General features: G+C 40.6%; 1 protein-coding gene across 12 annotated transcripts in view; it reads left to right on the top strand.

Moving 5' to 3' along the window:
* Window positions 1–23,764, top strand: part of LOC149462829 (receptor-type tyrosine-protein phosphatase kappa) — a 571,684-nt gene that overhangs the window by 373,379 nt on the left and 174,541 nt on the right. For all 12 annotated transcript variants that reach the window (XM_089676124.1, XM_089676123.1, XM_089676120.1 and 9 more), the window contains exon 8: window positions 20,403–20,705. In XM_089676124.1, coding sequence (XP_089532250.1) covers window positions 20,403–20,705 — 303 coding nt within the window. The remainder of the gene's footprint in view (window positions 1–20,402; window positions 20,706–23,764) is intronic.

Genomic DNA, 23,764 nt, shown 5'->3' with positions numbered 1-23,764 from the left:
CCGTGTGTGTCACCTTGTGTGTCTGTACCAAGGCCAAACATCCCAGGGTATGTAAACTTTTGATCATGGCCATTTGGGTGATTTCTGTTATCATTATGATTTAAGAAGGAGCCAAACAACTATTTTGATAATAAAGGGCTTCATATGATCATCATCCTTCAATAAAAGAGCATTATTTGGCATGATCAGTCATATTTTCAATATCAATGCCAAAATTTTCACAATTTCTGCCAGAGTATGCAAACTTTTGAGCACAATTGTAAGCTTTTGGTAACCTTTTTGTTAGTAACGCTCAGACTGGGAAAGGGAGGGTCATCACTACAAGCCAGTTAAGTGCTGCTTCATGGACTGAAAGTGAACATAGGGACCGGAGGAGATAGAGTGAGCTGAGGGATGACATCTGCTGTCTTTGCTGTCCAGTCAGTAGATGAGGGGTGTGATGTTGACCATAGTTTGTTACTGCTACATAAAAGGTCATTGATCTGATTATGCTGTCTGGCAGGGATGTCTATATACACAGAATTGCAAACTCTTTGGCAGGTGAAGTGTTTGTTAAATATTAATTTAAACTGTGTATTTAGTAGCTTGCCTAAAGTTCAACTTTAACTGAATATTTGTAAGTTAAATGATTGTCTTGTACTGTGCTTGTGCCATTCATAGGCAATTTAAAGCAGAACTGCAGGCATATATTTAACTGCCCTAAAACCTTACTGCATTGTGACCTCACTTCCACTGGCCCCAGCTTATGTGTTTCATCATAGCAGATGTCATCAAGGGGACAGCACCCCGGTAATGTCTGTTATGAAATGCATCGGGCAGGGCCAGTAGAATTGGCGTCACCATGTATGCCGACACTGGAAGTAGCTTCGTGGAGGAGACAGCAGCTGATCGGATGGTATTGACACTCTGCAATATTGCTCCTTTGCCTCACATCTGTGTGAGTGTGCATTTATTCATGTTTTAATAAATCCTAGAGTTGGTCTTGCTACACTATGAGAGTCTCTTTCCCTTGTATGTTATCTGTCTGTCGGGATTGCTGGAGCGCTTGAATGGGCAGCTATTGGAGGATCTTTGGAGGCCAGAAGGTTGTATGATCTTGAGCGTTGTTTGACCATACCCTCAGAGGGTCACGTACTCTTTGGTAAGGTATTCTATATGCACGTAAGGTAGACACATGGCTTTAAAAGGGCTTCTTGTTTACATGTGGTGGAAGACTATTGATGAATTTCCTCATCTGAATTTCTGGATTTATATAACCTTTTCTCCTTTTCAACGAACACTTGGGAGACGGCCTTTTTTTCTTTCTGATTGCACTTTATATGTACATGTTTTTGAGATTAATTTTCACATGGACACTTTAAGATAATATGTTAGTTTGATAATTATTGTGTATAATTTTTGCATATGTATTTAGAGCTGCACCTTTTTATACATTTTATGGGTTTGTATCACAGATCTTAGTGCTGGCAGCTCTCTCTCGTTCTGAGCGCAAAGTTTTCCCCTTATATACCTTAAAAACAAAATGTGATTGTGTAAAATAAAGTGCGCTTGTGGCATCTCAGATCTTATGATCATAAAAGAAGTAAAACTGTACTGTATCAAATTCCCTTGATCAATTATGCCCCAAGTATGGTATCACGAAGGTCCCTGTGAGGAGGATGGAGGTGCCCAGTAAAGGAAAGTCACTATACTACTGCGTTGACCTTATTTACATTTTGATAAAATTGATATGTAACATTTCTATATATACACTGCTCAAAAAAATTTAAATTAAAAAAACAATTTTTAATCAGAGTATAGCATCAAGTCAAATAAACTCCTGGGATATTAATCTGGTCATTAAGTAGCAGAGGGGGTAATCAGTTTCAGCAGCTTTGGTGTTAATGAAATAAACAACAGGTGCACTAGAGGGGCAACAATGAGACAATCCCCAAAACAGGGATGGTTTTACAGGTAGAGGCCACTGACATAGTTTTCCATACTCATCTTTTCTGACTGTTTTTCACTAGTTTTGCATTTGGCTAGGGTCAGTGTCACTACTGGTAGGATGAGGCGATACCTGGACCCTACAGAGGTTGCACAGGCAGTCCAACTCCTTCAGGATGGCACATCAATACGTGCCATTGCCAAAAAGTTTGCTGTGTCTCCCAGCACAGTCTCAAGAGCATGGAGGAGATTCCAGGAGACAAGCAGTTACACTAGGAGAGCTGGACAGGGCCGTAGAAGGTCCTTAACCCATCAGCAGGAGCGATATCTGCTCCTTTGCGCAAGGAGGAACAGGATGAGCTCTGCCAGAGCCCTACAAAATGACCTCCAGCAGACCACTGGTGTGAATGTCTCTGACCAAACAATCAGAAACAGACTTCATGAGGGTGGCCTGAGGGCCCGACGTCCTCTAGTGGGCCCTGTGCTCACTGCCCGGCACCATAGAGCTCGATTGGCATTTGCCATTGAACACCAGAATTGGCAGATCCGCCACTGGTACTCTGTGCTTTTCACAGTAGAGAGCAGGTTCACCCTGATCACATGTGACAGACATGAAAGGGTCTGGAAAAGCCATGGAGAATGTTATGCCACCTGTAACATCATTCTGCATGACCGTTTTGGTGGTGGATCAGTGATGGTCTGGGGTGGCATATCCATGGAGGGATGCACAGACTTCTACAGGCTAGACAATGGCACCCTGACTGCCATTAGCTATTGGGATGAAATCCTTGGACCTATTGTCAGACCCAAGCTGGTGCAGTGGGTTCTGGGTTCCTCCTGGTGCACGACAATGCCCATGTGGTGAGAGTATGCAGGCAGTTAATGGAGGATGAAGAAATTGATACCTTTTGAATGGCCCACACACTCCCCTGACCTAAATCCTATACAACCTCTGGGATGTTGTGTTTCGGTCCATCCAATGCCTTCAGGTTGCGCCTCAGACTGTCCAAGAGCTCAGTGATGTCCTGGTGCAGATCTGGGAGGAAATATCCCAGGACACCATCCGTCATCTCATTAGGAGCATGCCCCAACGTTGTCAGGCATGCATACAAGCACGTAGGGGCCATACCAACTACTAAGTACCATTTTGAGTTGCTGCAATGAAATTTCAGCAAAATGGACTAGCCTGTTGCATAATTTTTTTCACTTTGATTTTTAGGGTGTCTTTGAATTCAGTCCTCTGTAGGTTGATCATTTTCATTTCCATCAAACGATGGAGCATCCTTTTCCTAACACAATACCCAGTCCATATCAGTATAGATATCCAGCATGATATTTTTCCCTATTTTCGATCTGATGTGTTTTCAAAGTGTTCCTTTAATTTTTTTGGAGCAGTGTTTTTATAAATATTCTATACATTTGTGAATCTTACACTGTTAGAAGTAACATCTTATGTTAGCAATACAATCAAGAAAGTATGCACATCTGTAGGTAATATTTTCTACAAATGTATTTCAAGTGGTCATTTTTGGGATGCTGGAAATTATGCTGTTGTAGTATGTCTACCTACTGGCTATGATATTGCCAGATGGTTGTAGGCTTTCTCCAGCGCCGAAAGGTTTAAGATTGGGTGATGGCCAGAATGCCAGGAGATGTCATTGCATCCAATTTCATGCTGACAAGTGTGTTTTCCCAAGAGGTCAAGGAACTGATGCTCTCGTTCTCACATATGGGTTAAATTGAAGCGGGCATTGCAATCTACACTTCTAGCTTTTGCTGAAAGACAGCAACGAAACAGATTGTCATTCTGCAAAGTTCTCGTTGAACTTCCATCTTTGGAAATAGCTTTATGTCAAAAGCTTTTGGGACATCTCTGTAGATTTCCCTGTATCTGACAGTCGGATAATACGTTTTATTATTAAGACGTGCTCTGAGGGAAACGTGTGTTCAGCTATTGTTTTGTTTTGCCAGCATTGAAGACTAGAGCTGTCCGTTTCTAGGGAATTGCAGGTCATATCACTAATAAGTGTCCCTTAAGCTAATGAGATGTATTGTTTACAGGAACAATAGAATGTACCTATTATTTTCTCTGTGGTCAGCCAAATTAACTTTTAATAAGGCGCTGTAGCCCATAGCAACCATTTGACATTTCCGTTTCATTAGATAAATAAGGACATCTGATCAATAGTAGTGGGCCAGTGCACTTACAAATCATGCTTGCCGTCTTTCAGTACCTGATTAAATACATTTTTGGTTAATACACATTTTTTTAGATACAAAATTTGAGGTAAGGATGTCAGTAAGAAGGCGTTTGATCTGCCAAACCATGTTAAATATTACATTCTTTCATAAGCTTAGCTCTGTCTGTATTTCAGTATAATTTGCTTTTAAAACATGCAACCAATTATAGCCATAAGCAGGTTTTATGTTTGTATCTACCGTATATACTCGAGTATAAGCCGACCCGAATATAAGCCGAGGTACCTAATTTTACCACAAAAAACTGGGAAAAACTATTGACTCGAGTATAAGCCGAGGGTGGGAACACCAGTGGGAAGAATCGTGCCTCATCATTGGTGTCAGTGGGAAGAATCGTGCCTCATCATTGGTGTCAGTGGGAAGAATCGTGCCTCATCATTGGTGTCAGTGGGAGGAATAGTGCCCCATCATTGGTATCAGTGGGAGGAATAGTGCCCCATCATTGGTGTCAGTGGGAGGAATAGTGCCCCATCATTGGTGTCAGTGGGAGGAATAGTGCCCCATCATTGGTATCAGTGGGAGGAATAGTGCCCCATCATTGGTATCAGTGGGAGGAATAGTGCCCCATCATTGGTATCAGTGGGAGGAATAGTGCCCCATCATTGGTATCAGTGGGAGGAATAGTGCCCCATCATTGGTATCAGTGGGAGGAATAGTGCCCCATCATTGGTGTCAGTGGGAGGAATAGTGCCCCATCATTGGTGTCAGTGGGAGGAATAGTGCCCCATCATTGGTGTCAGTGGGAGGAATAGCGCCCCATCATTGGTGTCAGTGGGAGGAATAGTGCCCCATCATTGGTATCAGTGGCAGGAATAGTGCCTCATCATTAGTATCAGTGGGGGGAATAGCACCCCATTATTGGTGTCAGTGGAATAGTGCCCCATCTTTGGTGTCAGTGGGAGGAATAGTGTCCCATCATTGCTGTCAGTGGGAGGAATAGTGTCCCAACATTGGTGTCAGTGGGAGGAATAGTATCCCATCATTGGTGTCAGTGGGGGGGTGGAGGAATAGTGCCCCATCGTTGGTGTCAGTGGGGGGGTGGAGGAATAGTGCCCCATCGTTGGTGTCAGTGGGGGGGAGGAATAGTATCCCATGATTGGTGTCAGTGGGGGGTGGAATAGTGCTCCATGATTGGTGTCAGTGGGGGGTGGAATAGTGCCCCATCATTGGTGTCAGTGGGGGGGGGAGGAATAGTGCCCAATCGTTGGTGTCAGTGGGGGGAGGAAAAGTGCCCCATCGTTGGTGTCAGTGGGAGGAATAATGCCCCATCATTGGTATCAGTGACACCAATGATGGGGCACTATTCCTCCCACTGACACTTGCTGGCCCCTGTTCCAGTATGGAGCTGCTGCAGCCAGCATATGTGGTTGCAGCAGCACCTAAGCACGGCACACTTACCTGCATCTCCTTCACTCGATTTTCGCGGGGCCGCTCAGCTCCGCCTCCTCGCCGGTGATTGGCCGCCTGTGTGCCTTTCCTGAGCTACAGTTCTGGCGGCCAATCACCGGTGAGAAGGCGGAGCCGAGCAGCCGCGCGAACATCCAGTGGACGAACCGAATGAAGGAGCAGCCGCGCTTCATGGACCGGATCGTCGTGGGACCGGAGCCAGGTAAGAGACAGCAGCCCCCTGCAGACGTTGACTCGAGTATAAGCCAAGGGGGCCGTTTTTCAGCACAAAAAATGTGCTGAAAAACTCGGCTTATACTCGCGTATATACGGTAAATGAGAAAAATATCCTTTGCATAATAATTTGGAACAGGGTGTAGTGTATGTTGTTCATCTGTATAGCATTCCTAGACAAATCCATATAAATTCATAATGTAAAATGAGGACTGGCGGTAAGGTATATTTATTAAATAAACTGTAAACCCTCAACAGTTTGTAGAGAGGCTCATTTTGGCATCAACTCAAAGAAGAATCAATCTTTGAAATGTCTGGCTGATGAGTGGTTCCCCTAGATGAGGCTTATGCCAGGTATATTTGCACAATGCATACAAATACTTCAGCACATACAGTATGTATAACTGCACCATGCATGGATTGTTCAGTGGCAGGACCTTCTGATCTCCATCTTATGTCACTGGGCACCATTAATAGTAATAATGAAGGTAATCTGAATATACAAATGTGTAATTCCAGTCAAATTCTAACTAAGGCTGAACCTACTCCCAGCTCCATTCTGTGCATGTGCATAGGACCTGCATTGCTTTAATGCACTGAGGTGCCATTCAAAATGAACAGCACCACAATACTCTAATGAACTTAATGTGCGTTGTGGTTATGCACTCATTACTGCGATGCTAAAAGGAGTTTCAGTTAAAGTGGACCATCTAACCAATCTTCCTGCTCTTTAAGTTTTCGGGCTGGTGCAGCTGTATTATGAGCTGATCAAGTCTCTTTGCCCTCCATTTATGGGCATTCATGGTGACTTTTTTCGAATGTAAGGGCCAAAACACACGTTTGTGATCTGATGAGCTAAGATATGTTTGAAGGCACTCCATGCACCAAGGCAGCACCGTTCCAATGCACATACATTGCCGCTCACCACAATGAACAGTACTGTGCATTGGTACTGCACTGCATCAGGAAAAAAAAGCTGCTTGTCCAATCTTGTGCATTGGCAGCCCAAACTGAATGAGCTGTGTTAATAAAATGTACAAGAACACCAAAAAAAAAAGTGTGACGACCCTGGGAAGTATAAGTAGCATCCTCTATCAGCTGTCAGTCAAATGCTTGTCATTGTCAATTGTTTTTTTCAAGTTAAATCAGAATTTGCATATTTGAATGCCAATTATCTGTATTTTGTATCAGGTCTTTGCAGCAATAAATCAATGTTAGGACCTTGTTAAGCAAGGCTGTGTGCCACACAACAAGCCCTTTCATTTGCTAGGTGTGTTAGCACATTCCTTGTAATCTGTCACATCTAACCTTGTGAATTGTTTTGAATTAAGCCTTAAATTAAACCAACATGTTTATTGCAGACTCCTGACATATATTCTAGTTTTAATAGTTATATGTATGTGTTCAGTGTGTTCAAGTCTGACTGCAGTAGCTTGAAATAAAAAAAACCTTTTGGAGAATTTTTTGTTTTGACCATTCAGCTCCGTTGAACCTTCTGCCTGTCTTTTTCACACAAATATATCAGGTCTGCCCTTCTGAAAATGTCCAGTTACCAACAACTGACAAAAATTCAGAGAGCTATGCATACATTATAAATGGTCTGAGAAGATTTCCACTGTCTTGTATGAAACTTTAGATGTCCAGAAAAAATATCAAAAATGATCTCCACCTGTTTGATCAGTTTAACATTTTGCGGACATTGGACATTGATATGATTTTTTATTTTTAAAGGAAACAGCCAAATAACTCTCTAAGCCCTCATTATTATTATTACTATTTGTAAATTATAAGGGCTCATGTACACAGGGCATTTGGAAAACTCTTCTAAACGATGGATGCTGACTGCTGGAAACCGTAGGTAAAAAATTAGAGTTTAGCCGCATTTGTATACCGCGTTTATGCACGTTTGCATTTAGAAGCATTTTTAAAAGATGTCATGTACCTGGTTAGGGAGGCTGACGTGGAGAGAAGGCGTCCTCTTAAGACTCCCGCTCGGAACCCCTGATAGTGGGAACAGAGGGCACAGAGCCAGGAGTGGCACGAGTGCCGGGTAGATCTGGAGCTGGCGGGAGGTAGCTGGAGACCCAGGAGATTCGGATGCAGGCCAGGTGCAGATGCAGGAACGTAGGTGCAGCAGCAGGCAGGTATGGCGGAAGTCAGGATGCAGACCGGAACTGGACACCGGAGTGTGGATGCAGTAGCAGGCAGGTATGGCGGTGACCAGGATGCAGGCCAGGTGCAGGACCGTGGGTGCAGCGGTAGGTAAGTATTGCAAACATCAGGATGCAAGCCAGATGCAGGATCGTGGGTGCAGCGGCAGGAAAGTATGGCAGCCGTCAGGTTGTGAGCCAGGTACAGGTGCAGATATGTAGTTGCAACAAAGTCAGACAAGCCGGGTCAGTATCAAGCAGACAGATAAAGTACAAAGGAGCAGGTAAGCAGATGGTCAGGGATATCCAAGGTCGGTGCAGGCAGAGTTCTTTCTTAGGCAAATCAGAATACAGGCAACAGGATCAGGAATATGTGCAGGAACGTTGTAGACCAGAAGGCATTGATTTTAGTGTTCTGCTGGTTTAAATAGCCTGCGTGGCACGACGTGTACGCTTACTGGGCATGCACGAGTTTCCGCGCTACTGCGCATGCATGCCCCCACACTCCTGTGCACTCGCACCGCCACGGCCCGAGGGGAGCCATTGCATGGCGATATGATCCCTGACAGATAACCTCAGGACACCCTCCCAAATGCCCAGAATGCACTGAAAAATAGTAAATTCACTAAAAAAGGCTACTAAAATACTGCATGAATTATTTTATCAAGTCGTGGTATTTTAGTAGTGAAAAGCGTGCATTAATGTTTCAGCTGTCAGCAGGATTCCCACTGACAGCTGAATGTAAAAGAAAGAATTGCAAGCAATTAAAAAAAATAAGAAAATGGCTTGGGTTCCCCCCCAAAATCCATACCAGACCCTTATCCGTGCGTGCAGCCTAGCAGGTCAGGAAAGGGTGGGGTGCGGATATTGGGAGGGAACCCCCACACCATTTTTTTTTTTTTAAATTTTTGCATGGGGCGTCCCCTCAAAATCCAAACCAGACCCAAAGAGCTTGGTATAGATGGGAGGGGGGATCCCACGTTGTTTGTTTTTTTTTATTATTTTTTAATTGCCGGCATTTCTTAAATTCAGCTGTCAGTGGGAACCCCGCTGACAGCTGAAACATGATGCGTGCTTTTCACTACTAAAATTCCACATGACTTGATAAAATAACTCATGCGGTATTTTGGTAACCTTTTTAAGCGGATTCAAATGTTTTTTTTTATTTAAAAATGCTATGCGGTATCCTACTGTATACTCAGGTGCAGTAGAATACCGCTTGGTGAATTGTGCCCTGGATATGGACCAGTCAAAAAATATTTCTAAACGCAAAAATCTCAGTTGTATCCTAGAAACATGAACATCATAGCACACGTGTTCCCTATCTGATCCTATCGAATGTCACGAAGTCTGTTTGTTTATTCTTTTCTACTTTTGATAAAAGCATAAAACATTTTCCTAAGCATTGTGTAGTTGCAGTGATCATTTCCTCCATGCACAAATACTTTTTTAGATGTGAGCGTGTCTTTTATATCTTAGGACCCATATATTCGGGCCATTCACTTATTCGTTTTTCAGGTGGACCTGATCGTAAGGTCCATGCATTCTTATGGACAGGTGGGTGTAAACAGACAAGTCCGTTTACATCCATCTACCTCCGGGTCCAGTCAAGCCTGCTTAAAAAAAAAAAAATGGAGGAGGTTAGGAGGCAGCTGGATATAAACACAGCAGAGTACCGTCTACTCCTGACCGCATATAGAGCAGAGTGGGGCTTGTCTGTGTCCGCTCTGCTGAAACTAAGTGGACATGGACCTGTCATCCACCCCACTCTGCTCCGATCAGCTCACAGATCCACTGCTGATTGGAATAAAAGCCGTGTGTGAAAGGACCCATACAATGGCACGCTTCAAGTGTTTTGATTTGCTTATGTATTATTTATAAACTGGCACACAGCTGAGGTTTTGAGGTGGATGTATGCAGTGCTGGATATCCTTCAGGGCCAGAAAGGATTCCCTACTTTTAATTCTTTGAAAGTCAAAAGCTTATTTTATAAGGATGAAGATTACTACCTAATGTACAGTTTAGTTTTAATGAACATCATTGTCGGGGATACTCCTGAACCCACCTGAAATACTTCAGCTATGTTTGATAGTTTGGGACAAGTGAAATAAATCTGGGTAGAGTTGGAGATGAGATGGGTGTGTTTTTATCACCAAGAAATTGTAGCCTAGTGTGGACTATGATAGTCCCATGAAGAAATGATATGCCACTTCTATGTACATCTTACATTCTAAATGTATTTATTTCAGGTACTTATATAGCGCCGTTAATTTTACACAGCGCTTTACACATCTATATTGTACATTCACATCAGTCCCTAACCCTCAAGGGGCATACAATCTAAGGTCGCTAACTTACATTCATAAATACACATATTAGGGCAATTTAGACAGGATCCAATTAACCTACCAGCATGTCTTTGGAGTGTGGGAGGAAACCGGAGTTCCCGGAGGAAACCCACACAGGGAGAACATACAAACTCCAGGCAGGTGATGCCGTGGTTGGGATTCGAACCAACGACCCTAGTACTGCCAGCCGGAAGTGCTAACCATATAGCCACTGTGCTGCCCTTCCCATTGGGAAAGTGGATAAACATGTTAATGTATTATATTAAGTAATTGTTTACAGATTATCCCCCTTAGAAAATCAATGCAATATGTGTTGCATTTATTTTGATGATATGCATGTTTTACAATTTTATATAGTACACAGCCTTTTTTTAATCTGCAGATTTAAAGGATATATTCTCATTGTCAAATTTTCTCTTCTTATGTAAATAGAAAGTCATGCATGACCCATAGAAATAGGCTGGCTCTGTGCCATTTTAAAGTCTGATACCCATGGTCATGGCCGTTGATTTCTGTTGTGTAATAATTTAATTATGCTAGATTGGGAAAATTATTCTTGCCTCAGTGATAATGCCACTAGGGAGAAAAAGAGATTGATGGCAGCCTTGGGAATATGTCTTGTTCTACTGGTGTTTTCCAGCTGACTAGACACCCATTGCATCAGCTAATTGAACTTTAGTGGCAAAAATAGACAGAGAGGAAAAAAGTGTCACAAAGTTAGGAGATGATATGCATGCATATTTCATTAAATTCTGTTAAATTTGGTTAACTGAGATCAAGATACTTCTGTATTTAACTCTTCAGCTGAACTTTTAATTTTTTGCCTTGGCAATTTTATACTGCACGCTTAAGGCCATGTTTGTACAGCAGTGGTATATTATGCAATGTATTATTTGCCAAACCTATCAATTTAAAGAAAATGCAGGTAAAGCACAAAAATAATTCCAATTCTTATTTATAGTATTTTTCTTTTCCAAACTTATCTATTCACTTGCAGCATGCCTTTAAACTTGCTAAATAATTTGATAATGCCAGGAGAGTTAAAGTGGTTGTAAAATACAGACATGAAATCATAACAAAGCACTTATTGCTGTAGTGTCTACTTGGCTCTCTCCAAAGCAGTAAGCAGCATTTCTCTCTGCGGTCTCATTCCTCTGTTATCAGCATGAATCACTTCTGATAAGTTTTCCTGACACCAAGAGAAAAAGGTGACAGGGGAGGGATTTCTAGCTGATTGACAGCCTCAGCTCTGTTCCTGTGCTGTGCAAAGGGGGTGTGTCCCTTCCCTCCAATCAGCTCTCAGAGCTTTTGTACAGTGTGTAATTGTAGCTCTCCACCCCCCTGCTTTGTGAGTATGTGAAAAGTCCTTTTCATATCTGAATTTCACAAAGATGTACAGGACAAATGGCTACAAATAAACAGGTACAACTTATGTAGGGCGATTTGTTTCACCTCTGTGTATCACGTGAGGCCAGTCATTTCACTGGGTATAGGTAAGGGTTTACAACCACTTTAATTCATTCGCTCAGCCCCTTACTCCATGATTTTTATAGCCCTCCCTTCTTATGGTAGTGTCTAATTTCATCAAATTTCTGTCTGTGTTGATGCAACCTCTCCAGATAAACTTTTTTGTAGCTGCTAAGGGGAATATTAGAGTGTGTCATTAAGTGACAGCTCTGAGTCTGCTGTGGTTGCTGACATCTCACTCAAGGTGGCCAGCAGCAGTCTTGGGCCTTTTGGATGTCTTCACAAGAAAGACTTTTACAGTTAGATATTATGCATAAAATTTGGTAAAATGCATGTAATCATTTTATTTTTTTATTTATGGTCTGATGACAGAGTTTCCTCAAAACACTGATAAGGAGAAGGTGGGACATGGAGATCCAAAATGAGATCATCCCCCCTTGCTAATGGGATTTATTGGTGCCACACCCCTTAATAATTCTGAAGATAACATCCCTAGATAAACTAATGGGGTTTTAAAGGCACCATACCACAAAAATATAATCACTAACTATACAGTAAATACAGCTTTATTAATACAATTCAATCCACCCTTGTGGTAATGAAAAATAGAACACATAATGCATTGTTTTTAAAATGCTTGTAAGATTGGGAACAGGCACAACAGATACACACTGGTGCAAAAATAAGGTTCAAATAGCCTGGATATCATAACTGACATAACTAGCATAATTGGTTCATGAGAATGCTTTACTGTTGTTCTCCATAGCTGGCATAGTTATTGCAGGTAGATATTTGGCTTTTGTTCTCCAATGCGTTTCGCGGGACATAGCCCGCTTCTTCAGGGAGAAAAAGTGTAAAAACTGAAATTATACAAAATTAACCAAAAATTTTAAATAAACATCATATTGAGGTCATGACAATGTATATAACATGCTCCATTAACATTTACCCAAAATGACATCAAAGGGTTTGCAGGAGGCCAATGGAAGAGAAACACAAGCATACAATCCAGACACTGACAGGAAGGATCTCTCACTTAGAAAATGTAGACGTTTGCCAGTTGAACACAGACTATCAGTCCACAGCAGAAGACTGTAAAATCATTGATATCAAATGTTTAAAGTGTCCCACGTAACTACAAACTATACCCCTTCTCCCCACATTAGTTATATATAAAGACCCTAAAAACCGGGAACTACAATTTAAACAAGACTAAATGTCTACTATATCCCTGTTGGGACCTTAAATTAACTATTACAAAATGTACTGCAATTCTACTCTCAACAAAAAAAAGGGAGAAAAAGGGAAGACCTACTAAATAGATCCATAAATAATTATTAATTGGATTCATACCAAGTCAGGCAGAGTGCTTTTTTAGTTGGTTAGGCAGCTCCCAACAATCAAAGTCCCTCTGGGAAGAGAAAAAACGATCCCTATATAGCGGTAATGTTCTCCCAAACTGTTCTGGAAACACAGTAGAAACAATGCTGCCAATCCAGCCCAACAACGCAGTCAGAGAGGTATAATCTCCATTGTATATGCCTTACATAGCAGACTAAACTGCCAAATTATTGGCGTCCACACCCTACGACACATGTGCAACATTGTCATCGACGTTAATACATGTCACGACGCCTGGCGTCACCAGCCGGCTCGTCATGACGCCAGATGTCACATAACGGACATTTTTGAGAAGTCAATATGTGAAGACATTGGAGATCAAAGCATCACTCAGCTAACACGGGGATACACCAGAGAGAAAACAGATAAGCCGCCAAGCCAAAACGCACACATGAACCAGTCCAACATCCACATGTACACCAAAAAGGGCATTATTATACGGATATATGCTCATGATTCCAGGTGTCTTCCTCGGAGTCATTATCAAACCTAAACAATACATTATTAAAATAACCAAAACCATATACATTCTACATAGATATTACATATTCAAAATCATAATACATCAAAAATAATACAATACAAAATAGTTTTCCAACAAATGCATACAAAAATATACAAAAAAAAATTATACATATAGAATACATTACAAATAAGCATATACATAAATTATATAACAATACTCAAGATATATATATATATATATATATATATATATATATATAAAGATAACATTAATACATATAGGGTGGCTGAATATCAGGGCAAAAAGTGTTTGAAACTTAATGAGTCATTCAAGGCCGGAGGCGGTGTCGTCGCCAAATTGTGTATCCATCTTGCCTCTTTTTATAGGATACAGCGGTCCCAATCACCATCTTTAGGGTCCAAATGCACTCTTTCAAGAGCAAAAAACTTTACACACTGTGGATTTTTAGAATGATACCAAGTCCCATGTCTACCAATGGGGGATGAAATGTCTCCCGTTTGGATGGCTAAGACATGATCATAGATTATTTTCCAAAACGTGCGTTTGGTTTTGCCAATATAGAAGCTATCACACCTACGTCATCATATAAACACCTGCCATTTGGCACTTGACATAGTGTCTTGCTTAATGCATCTCGCCATTTGACAAAATATGTTTTCTGCCTTGGGAGATGTATTAGCAGTATACACAACCACCACAAACAAAGGTTCCCCTATGGCATCATCAGTTCGTCCTTCCTGATCTATTAAAATTACTATTTACCAAAGTATCTCTGATTGATCTATTCCTATGATACGTAATCTCGGCTTTATCCATCACACATGTAGCCACAACTGGATCAGCTTTTAATAAATACCACTATTTGTTTACAATGTGGTGGATTTGTTGTTAGAACGCATAATTAATCTAGTAGTTTTTACTGTATTAGAGCTATATTGTGGGGTCTGAAAAATCAGATCCGTACGTGACTGTTGGTTTACTCGACAATATGCTTTTTTTCAACATTTTATTTGAATATCCACAAGCTAATAATCTGATTCTTAATGCATCTGCCTCTCATTTAAAATCTGCTTGATTGAAACAATTTCGACATACATACTGGCTATATGGTATAGACTTGATTAAATTGCATGGGTGACCACTGTTGGCCCTTAGAATAGTATTGCCAGCTGTGGCCTTATGATATAGAGTAGATCTTAAAGTGTAAATCTCCACATCTAAGAAGGAAATGCGTTCAGGGTCACATGTCATCGTAAAAGACAGATTGAAGTCATTAACACCCAAACATGTAATGAACGTATCCAGCAGCTCTTTAGTGCCATCCCAGAGGATGTGTATCATTAGTGTACCTGTGCCAGGAAAGAATATGGCACAGGTACATTGAGAGAGACTCATCCCCAAACACTTGACGTGTCCCCCCCCCCCCCCCCCCGCCGGTACAAATTGACGTAGGATGGGGCACAGCATGTCCCCATAGCTACGCCCGACACCTGGAGGAAGTGGGTACCGCCAAAAGTGAAGTAATTGTTTAGTCAAAATATATTGAAAAATTTCAATAACAAATACATTGAATTCAGTCTGGTCCCTGCTTCTTTCTTGTAGAAAACTATTAATAATATCCAGGCCCTTACTGTGTGGTATACTACTACTGTATATAAAGCCTTTACATCCAGGACCACTAATAGAGTATTGGCGGGGACCTGCATGTCTTAAATTATTTGTAACAATGAATCGTGTCCTTAGTGTATGATGGTAAACTAATGTCATGTGGTCTCAAATGCATTTCCACCAAGGTACTTGCATTTTCCATGAGACCTCCATATCCAGAGATAATGGGTCTACCTGGGAGTTTAAGTTTTTATTCACTTTTGGAAGAGCATAAAAGGCTGGGAGGCATGGCCATTCAGTGTTCAGAAATTCCTAAGTACTCTTGGGAATGATATTATCTTGCAAGGCATCATTAATGATCTTATATTAGGTTAATTTGGTCTTTTTTACTTGATGTTGGGAGACCTTATTATACCATTTTGTATTTTTTAAAATCTGCTGGCACATGGAACTATATTGATCACAAGACATTACTACAACATTACCACCCTTCTCTGAGGGTTTGATCACCAAGTCCTTTTTTTTTTTCTTAACTTTTCCAAAGCTAATTCATAGGATTTGGTCAAGTTTTGTCCAGATGTACCCAAAGTAGGTAGGGCAATAATTTCTTTAATCATTTGCTGCACAAAAGCAAAGATGTTGCCATTGAGAGTTAATGAAGGAAAGGTTTTGGATTTTGGTTTGAAAGTTTTTTGAAGCAGGAATTGGATTGAAACCGGAGAGTTATCGTTCACGGCTAATAATTCATCCAAGTCCCATTTATCAATTTCATCAATATAACCCATATTGTCGCTTTCCTCCAATAACTCAATAAGTTCTTTCAGGGCCTTAAAATCCCGTTTTTATAATTGGGAAAAATCCAAATTGGATAAACCGTTCTTACAAGTTAAGTTTTTTTTCTTGTAAAACCCTCAACAGCAACTGTCTCGCAAATAAGTGAATGTGCTTAACTGCTTCAAATGGATCAAAATCCTTTTCTGGACAAAAAACAAAGGACCAGGGATAGTACTTCAATTTCTTCTAAAGAAAGGACTGTAGGAGATACATTAATTACCTCTAAGGTGTACTTTCAGTTCGTGCTCGTGTCACATAGTGGTCCAGATTTGTTTGTATAGTTTTTTGTTTTTTTTCCTCCCATGGGATTTACTAAAAAAAGGATGCTTGAGTCTAAATGTATTAGTGTTGTCACATAGGTTCTCACATGGTATGTTTAAAGGACCACACCATGTGGTGTTGATCGTGGTGTGGTTATTTCCTTGTGAGACTATAAGGTTGGACTCATGTGGAGTGTTAAGGTTGTCCAGACTGCAAAATTTGATTGTGTGTCCATTGGATTATGTGCATCCAAAATGGATGAATTAAGCTGTATATTTGATCTTAATTGTTTGAAAGTGCCCCCCATGTTTGGACTAAATCCCTCTCCATTCTTATGTTTTTTTGTGAAATTGTTGCTGAGAAGAAGTGGAAGGATGTGAAGAAGAATCAGAAACGACCCCATCCTCAACTTCAACCACATGCTCCCTTCTGATCTTTTAATGTATTGTTTATTGGTTCCTTGCCATCTGTAGGCTTTTTTATTTTTGAAGACCATCCTATCCATAAATATTTTGGTTTCCTTATCCATTTAAATTAGTGTTACATTTTTCTATATGGGCTTTCAACTCCATATCTTTCTTTTTAAAGCGTACATGAGATAATAAATCATTCCCTTGAGTATAAATGCTATCAATTTCCTCATCTATCATGGTTAGCTCTCCATTGTATTGCTCCACCAATAGGCTCATCATTTTTGCACCAATGTGTATCTATTGTGCCTGTTACCAATCTTACAAGCATTTTAAAAACAATGCACCATGTGTTCTATTTTTCATTACCACAACAGTGGATTGAATTTTATTAATAAAGTTGCATTTATTATATATATTTTTGTGGTATGGTGCCTTTAAAACCCCGTTTTTTTTATCTAGGGATGTTATCTTCAATATCATCTCAAAACGCATATACCTGGAAGCTACATCTGCACCGAATGTCACATTTACTGCTTTATCAATATTCCTTTTAGTAAGAAGTAAAGTATCGCATTAAGGCTGACCATGTGTTAAACTGCAAGTTCCGCCTATTACATTGCAAGATATAAGGGGTCTGAAATGTGGCCCACAAGATCACAATTGGCTGCACAAAATATTTGGTCTTCTGTTCCAGTCATTCATGTGAGGTATTCTACTTCCCCCTTCTCCCAATTTCAATACTGCAAGGGGGGATATCTTGCTGCATCTGTCAATTTCCAAGAGATTGCAGAGTGCTCGAAATTTCACAAGCAGACACTGGAGCACAGTGTACGATTGTGTTTTTGGGAGATTTTGATCTTGTTAGAAGGAGAATGTCATATTCCAATAATTTGGCTTTTTACTACATATTAAGCTGTCAAGCTGCTTTTTTGTGGCTGGGGTGGAGCCCTAATATATTAAGTGGGCCTTGCATTTTTACCGCAAGGTCCGCTTTAAAGCAGTAGTGTTATAAGTCATCCAGCTCCTCTCAAGAAACACATGCATATGACAATTATTTCTGCTATCATGCATGTCAACATGCAAGTTTTATGCCATGAGTCAATACTTCATTGGTCATTAGATTTTTGAGAAGATCCGTGATCTGCAAGTGTTGACTGGAATCCTATCATTGTGTGATCTTGCCAAAATAAACATTGTGTTGCATTGACCTATATTAACATTTACTTTAAAGTGATATTAAAGGCACTTTTTTTTTAAATGACAAACATGTCATACTTACCTGCTCTATGTAGTTGTTTTGCACAGAGCAGCCCTGATCCTCCTTTTCTCAGGTCCCCTGCTAGCGCTGCTGACCCCTCCTTCCTGCCTAGTGCCCCAAGAACTATGGGGTTACCCAAGCAGGCTCTCTCCTGAGCCGCTGCTCTGCGTGTCCATTCACACACACAGCCGCAGCTCGGCCCCGTCCCCTGACTCTCCTCATTGGCTCACTGGCTGTGATTGACAGCAGCAGGAGCCAATTGCTCCCACTGCTCTCTTAGCCAATGAGGGAGAGTCCCCAGAGAAACGAGGCTCTCATGCACATCAGTGGATCACAAATAGGCTCAGGTAGGTATTGGGGGGAAGCTGCACACAGAAGGGTTTTTTACATACTCATCCTGTACTCCTGCCAAGATCTCTGCACCAGAGGAAACTGCTAATGTAATGAGAGGGTGTGAGAAATCCTTTTTACATTTGTATCATTTTTTAAAATATACACGTGGATTACTTATCCATTGTTAGTGTTTGTTGTTGTCATTTATTCCTATACACACCTGAATCTGGAGGCTTTCATATAAGCGTTCTTTATCCAGCAGTAATACTGACTTTGAACACCAGTAAATGGCAATTAAAATGTGCGTCATCCCTTAGACTGCTGTTTTAACTGAGCAATTAGTTCATTTAGCAGATTGCATCAAAATGCAAGTGGATTCATCACAATCCAGGGGATATTGATGCTCTCCTAGTATGATATATTGGCTAATTTACTTCCCAAGAAGGAAAAAAAAAATTAAAAGCGACAGCTGCCTGGTCTTCTCATTGTATCCCTATGCATCTGCTCCAAGCACTTTTAAAATGGATCATGCTATTAATTAACATTTCCTCTTTAATGTCTTTGAGTCTTAAACATTGATTAAAAACCCACAGGGAAGATCTCAGAACGGCAGGGGATGAAACAGAACAGCTATGGTGTTCTACCTTTAGGGGGCATCTTGTCAGGGCTGCAGCTGTGAATGATTGTTCTTCACCTGCAAGAGGCTTTGCCTTCTCTCTCGCTTTTTCTCCTGTCTTAGAATTCTCTCCACTTGTTATCTTTTCTGTGCTTGTGATTCGATTAATACTAGGCCATTTGATTTGTTACACATTTAAGATTTATGGTCCAAGTAAACCAAAACAATTAAATCTTGTATAAACTTTAACATGTTAATTTCATTTCAAGAGTAAATTTAATACTTTAAATCTCTCACCTCCTTTTATAGGTTGACAATGCTCTGTCCTTGTATCCTATTTGTGCTCTTGCATTGTCACCCTGTCTTATGGGCTTCTGATAAAGGCCCCAAGTGGCTCTATTAGTGCACGGTATACCTGACCCACTGTTGTCCCATCAGGAAACCCATCCTGAGTAATGCAACCTTTTCTGGACTGCATGATTGTAGATGAAAAGAAGCTGCATGTGATCAGCAGCACTGAAATGCAACTAAGGTTTTTTGGGCTTTTATTAAATGCCAGTTATTTATGATACACAGTACACAGGCAAACAAAAGGTCATCCAGATAGGCCCATTCATTCCATTACGTTGCTGTAACAGACATTAGGGGAGTTAGGTCCTCAATGCACCTTTGTTTACCTGCAACACAGTGTTGGGGTGCAATGCATTGGAAAAATTATTGCAAGTGCTTTTACAAGTCTGCTCTGGTGTGTCCAATTAAAGTGCATGGGCTGCCTTAATGCAACGCCCCAAAGCAGACAGGTGCAGTGAGTCCTTAGGTTTTAAATTCAATTTAATGCATATTTTTTAACAAGATCTGGCATATATAGAAAAATACTTCTCCATATACTGTATGCAGTATCTAGCACTTAAAGGCCAGGCCATCGAAAACTGATTTTAGGCAAAGATTGGTTACATAAATTATATATTGCCAGGCATGATCTTTTGCCTTGGCCATTACCAACAGTAAAGCAGTGTCCTGTTTGGGTATTATATAGTTATATATTGCCTAACAGCTTTGCTATCCTTTGTATAAGAGCTTTTTATCCACACTGTATTTATTGCACTGACAATGCAGATGGCAACAAAAGCTGACTACTTCAACTCGTACACGATTCATAATAAGTAAACCTTTATATACAGAACGTGAGATATTTACAGAAGCTGTGTAAGTCTCAGATTAGAATAGGAAAGAATAATAGGCATGGCTTTGTGGCTGTTGAATGGATGTGGAGAAGGCATGGGCAGAAAATGTCATATTATTGAAATATGATTGATAAATGTATTGTTTTGATGGTATAACAAGATAGGGTGAAATTAACTGAAAACCCTCTGTTTTCCTGGTATATTGCTTACATTATGTACTCTCTTCTGTTTATCCAGAGCCTATGAGGACACCGAAAACTCTGAAGATTGCTGAGATACAGTCCAGACGTATTGCTGTCGATTGGGAGTCTCTGGGCTACAATATCACTCGCTGCCATACCTTCAATGTTACCATTTGCTATCACTACTACCGGGGCCACGGCATGAACAAGGCTGACTGTCTAGATATGGACCCCAAAGCTCCCCAGCATGTAGTGGAACATCTCCCACCTTACACAAATGTTAGCCTGAAAATGATTTTAACCAATCCAGAGGGAAGGAAGGAAAGTGAGGAGACCATTATCCAAACAGATGAAGATGGTAAGTCTTTAGTGTTAGCGACCCTGTCACCAACTTAAATTGCAGGTAAAAGTATAGAAAAAAATCAAATATTTTAAAAGCTTTGCCAAGGAACTTAGATAGCAACTGGATTATAGCTGCTTCTTTATTCCGGACATGCAAAACCTCATTCCTTCGCATCCATTCTGTTAATAACCCACAGAGCATCTCTTCACTTTAGGAATGAAGAATAACAGGCGCAAGGGAACTGGCAAAAAATGGCCAAATAAACATTCTGCTGATGGCCTACAGGAAACACAAAGCACAGCATAGGGTGTTAGCTGTTCCCTTGTCTCAAAGAAATGTCATGTTATGGCAATGCTACCATACTATGATTCTAGCTCCCACTCATGTGCACAGAATGTGGCCTATCTGACATAAACAGATTATTCTGCCACTGTGTCTGAATTCTTTGGAAAACATTTCAAACTCGTAGAACTTTTGTTTTACAGTGGGCAAAAGCACTACACTTTTCCTCTCTTCCCTGACTCTGTTTAGTAATCCAATATGGAGCCTCCTTTTCTGTATGAAGACAAAATTCAGGAAACTAAAGGGGGTGCAGATTTTGTAGCAGAAGCTGGTAAGGATTTTTCCACCCCTGCATTTTAAGAGAAACAGACTATGGCTTCTCACTAGTTGCTTACCACTTTAGATTCCCTGAACGACACAATTGACACTGTAGATGACACAATGACATCTTTGCCTAGCAGCACCTGAGTCTCCACAGCCCAAATAAGCCCTTGTTGTCACAAAGAGGCTGGCAAAATTAAAAAAAGACTCCTATCCATGTGTATATTAAGTGTATCCTCTCAAGCATTGTGCTGAAATGTGTACTTTGAATTTTAGGGGAAAAAATAGGCTGTTCCAGTAGTAGAGCCTGCTATTTCAATTCTCAATAAACACTTTTTAGTTCATATTGAGGATGTTCCTTTTAAGGATTCTGTTGATTAGATCTTTTGTAGTCCTTTGTCCTTGGAGGTCCAGCCTTCCAGCTGGTTATTGCCATCATGACTATTTGCCAAAATAAGGCTAACTGGACAAGGCCAATAAATAGGCCTGTCTTTGATGACCCTGTTCTCTTGGAACAATTGCATCTGATGCCCTTAAACTTTTTGCTTTGTGGGGATTCTCTAGTGAATGCAACTTGCCAAGTCCTCTAGAATGTTTTTGACCTTTGTGTATATGCACAGGTTTTTCTGAACCTGCTTGTAAAAGGCACCTTTTATGCATGCCTTCTGATGGTTTATGCCTGTTTGGGGAATCCCTTGATAAATTCATCAAGGATGTCACTGAAGGAAAGATGCTCCTATTCCATAAGAAAAAGTCTCCTACTCCCATGGCTACTAACTATACTCAGCAAAAGGGGCCCTTTTGCTTATCCCAGTCAACTAAAAAAGCAAGGCTTACAACTTGCTATCATCGCAAGCCCTCCCCACAGTGAAGAGGTTCTCCCACTCCTCAAACATCTGTTGGCATTCCACCATTCTGTATCCAAAATATCCTAAAGCTCTGGGCCCAATCTGTTATTTAAAATGTATACAAAACAGAATTTCTATCTGTGCCCACACTCCCAAACTTAGTTTTAGCTGAAAAACAAGATTTACTGGCCACCTTGTGACAAATTCAGTCACGAGAGGTGGTTGTTCCAAGTGCTTTAGAGGAAAAGTTGCAAGGTTTTTAATTAAACCCATACAGTCTCAAACCTATTTTTAAAGTCCCTGAAAAGATTTCTTTGTGTACCAAAAATCTAGAAGCAATTGGCAAGATCTGTTATTGTTTCTCTCAGACAAGAGGAGTTTCTGACATCAGTAGACATATAAGATGCCTATCTACATATCCCCATCTTTCCTCCACACCAACGCTTTCTTCATTTTGCTGTAGGAGACCAGCACTTCCTGCATTGTTTACAAAAGCGCTTACCTTGCTTCTTGCTCTTTTGCCGACTCAAAGAATCCATGTCATACAATACTTGAACAACCTTCTACTAAACAAGTCTAGGGGTGGCCCTTCCAAAGTTCTTTGTCAGTGTCCAGTCACCTGAAGGTAGCAATCATGTAACCTGTGGTTATCACTACAGCTCTGTGTCCTGTGCTGTATTCCAAGATTTACAGATGGGTCAAAATGTTTGCTAGAAAATTACTCGCCCCCTCCAAAAATATGTACATATTTCAAAAACAGAGGCCCTGTAGAATAAAATGGTAGTAGTTGCAACTTGTATTTCACTTGATTTTTGTGCAACTGTCAAACACATTTTTTGGTAAAATTGTTAAAATATATTTTAGTGCATACAAATAATATGATATTAAATACGTTTGTAACATATAAAAGATAAATATGTTTGTAACATATAAAAGATGTAACATATAAAAGATGGGGTTGCATAGAGTAAATAGATACAAAACATGCCAAGCCTTAAAATTGCACATATCTCTGAAATGCCAAAAAACTGCAGTACCCAAAATTGTCCATTGGTGATACTTGAAAAGCCCTTACAGGTTTTCAGTTTAAAGGATAAGTGCACCTTTTGACAAAAATTAATAAATGCAAATTTTTTTTGCAGGTAAATAAATGTGCATTTATTATTTTTTGTTGCAGGAGCCTGTAAAGCAGTGCATCAGCGATCAGCAGATCACTGCTGCCATGCAGGTCTCCTGCAGACCTGTCAGTATATCTGCTTGCCTGTAAGGGATATACGGGCAAGCAGATATACTGACAGGAAGAGCGCCATGGTAGTTCATTGAGAACTACAAGCCGACAGCCGCTAAGGCTGTCGGGACTCATATTTCATTCATTCACAAAACACTGTGAATGAATGACGCAGCCATGTGGGCTTAAACCTGCATGGCTGCACTATTTTTAAAATGGGGGGGAAGGGATCATGTGGGGGGTCGAAGGCAACATTAGGAACATGTTACATGTTCCACCCTAAACTGAGTGGAACATGTAACCTGTTCCCAAAGGTGAACTTATCCTTTAAAGTTGACCATAAATTATAGCCCTAGAGTCATTCCTCTCACGCTGACGTTTGCAGTATTCATTTG

Source organism: Staurois parvus, unplaced genomic scaffold (genome assembly GCF_062004578.1).
Source record: "Staurois parvus isolate SC_StPar_1 unplaced genomic scaffold, SC_StPar_1.0 ptg000165l, whole genome shotgun sequence".
Lineage (NCBI taxonomy): Eukaryota > Metazoa > Chordata > Amphibia > Anura > Ranidae > Staurois > Staurois parvus.
The sequence above is the reverse complement of the archived record's forward strand: the minus strand, read 5'-3'. Positions and strand labels throughout refer to the sequence as shown.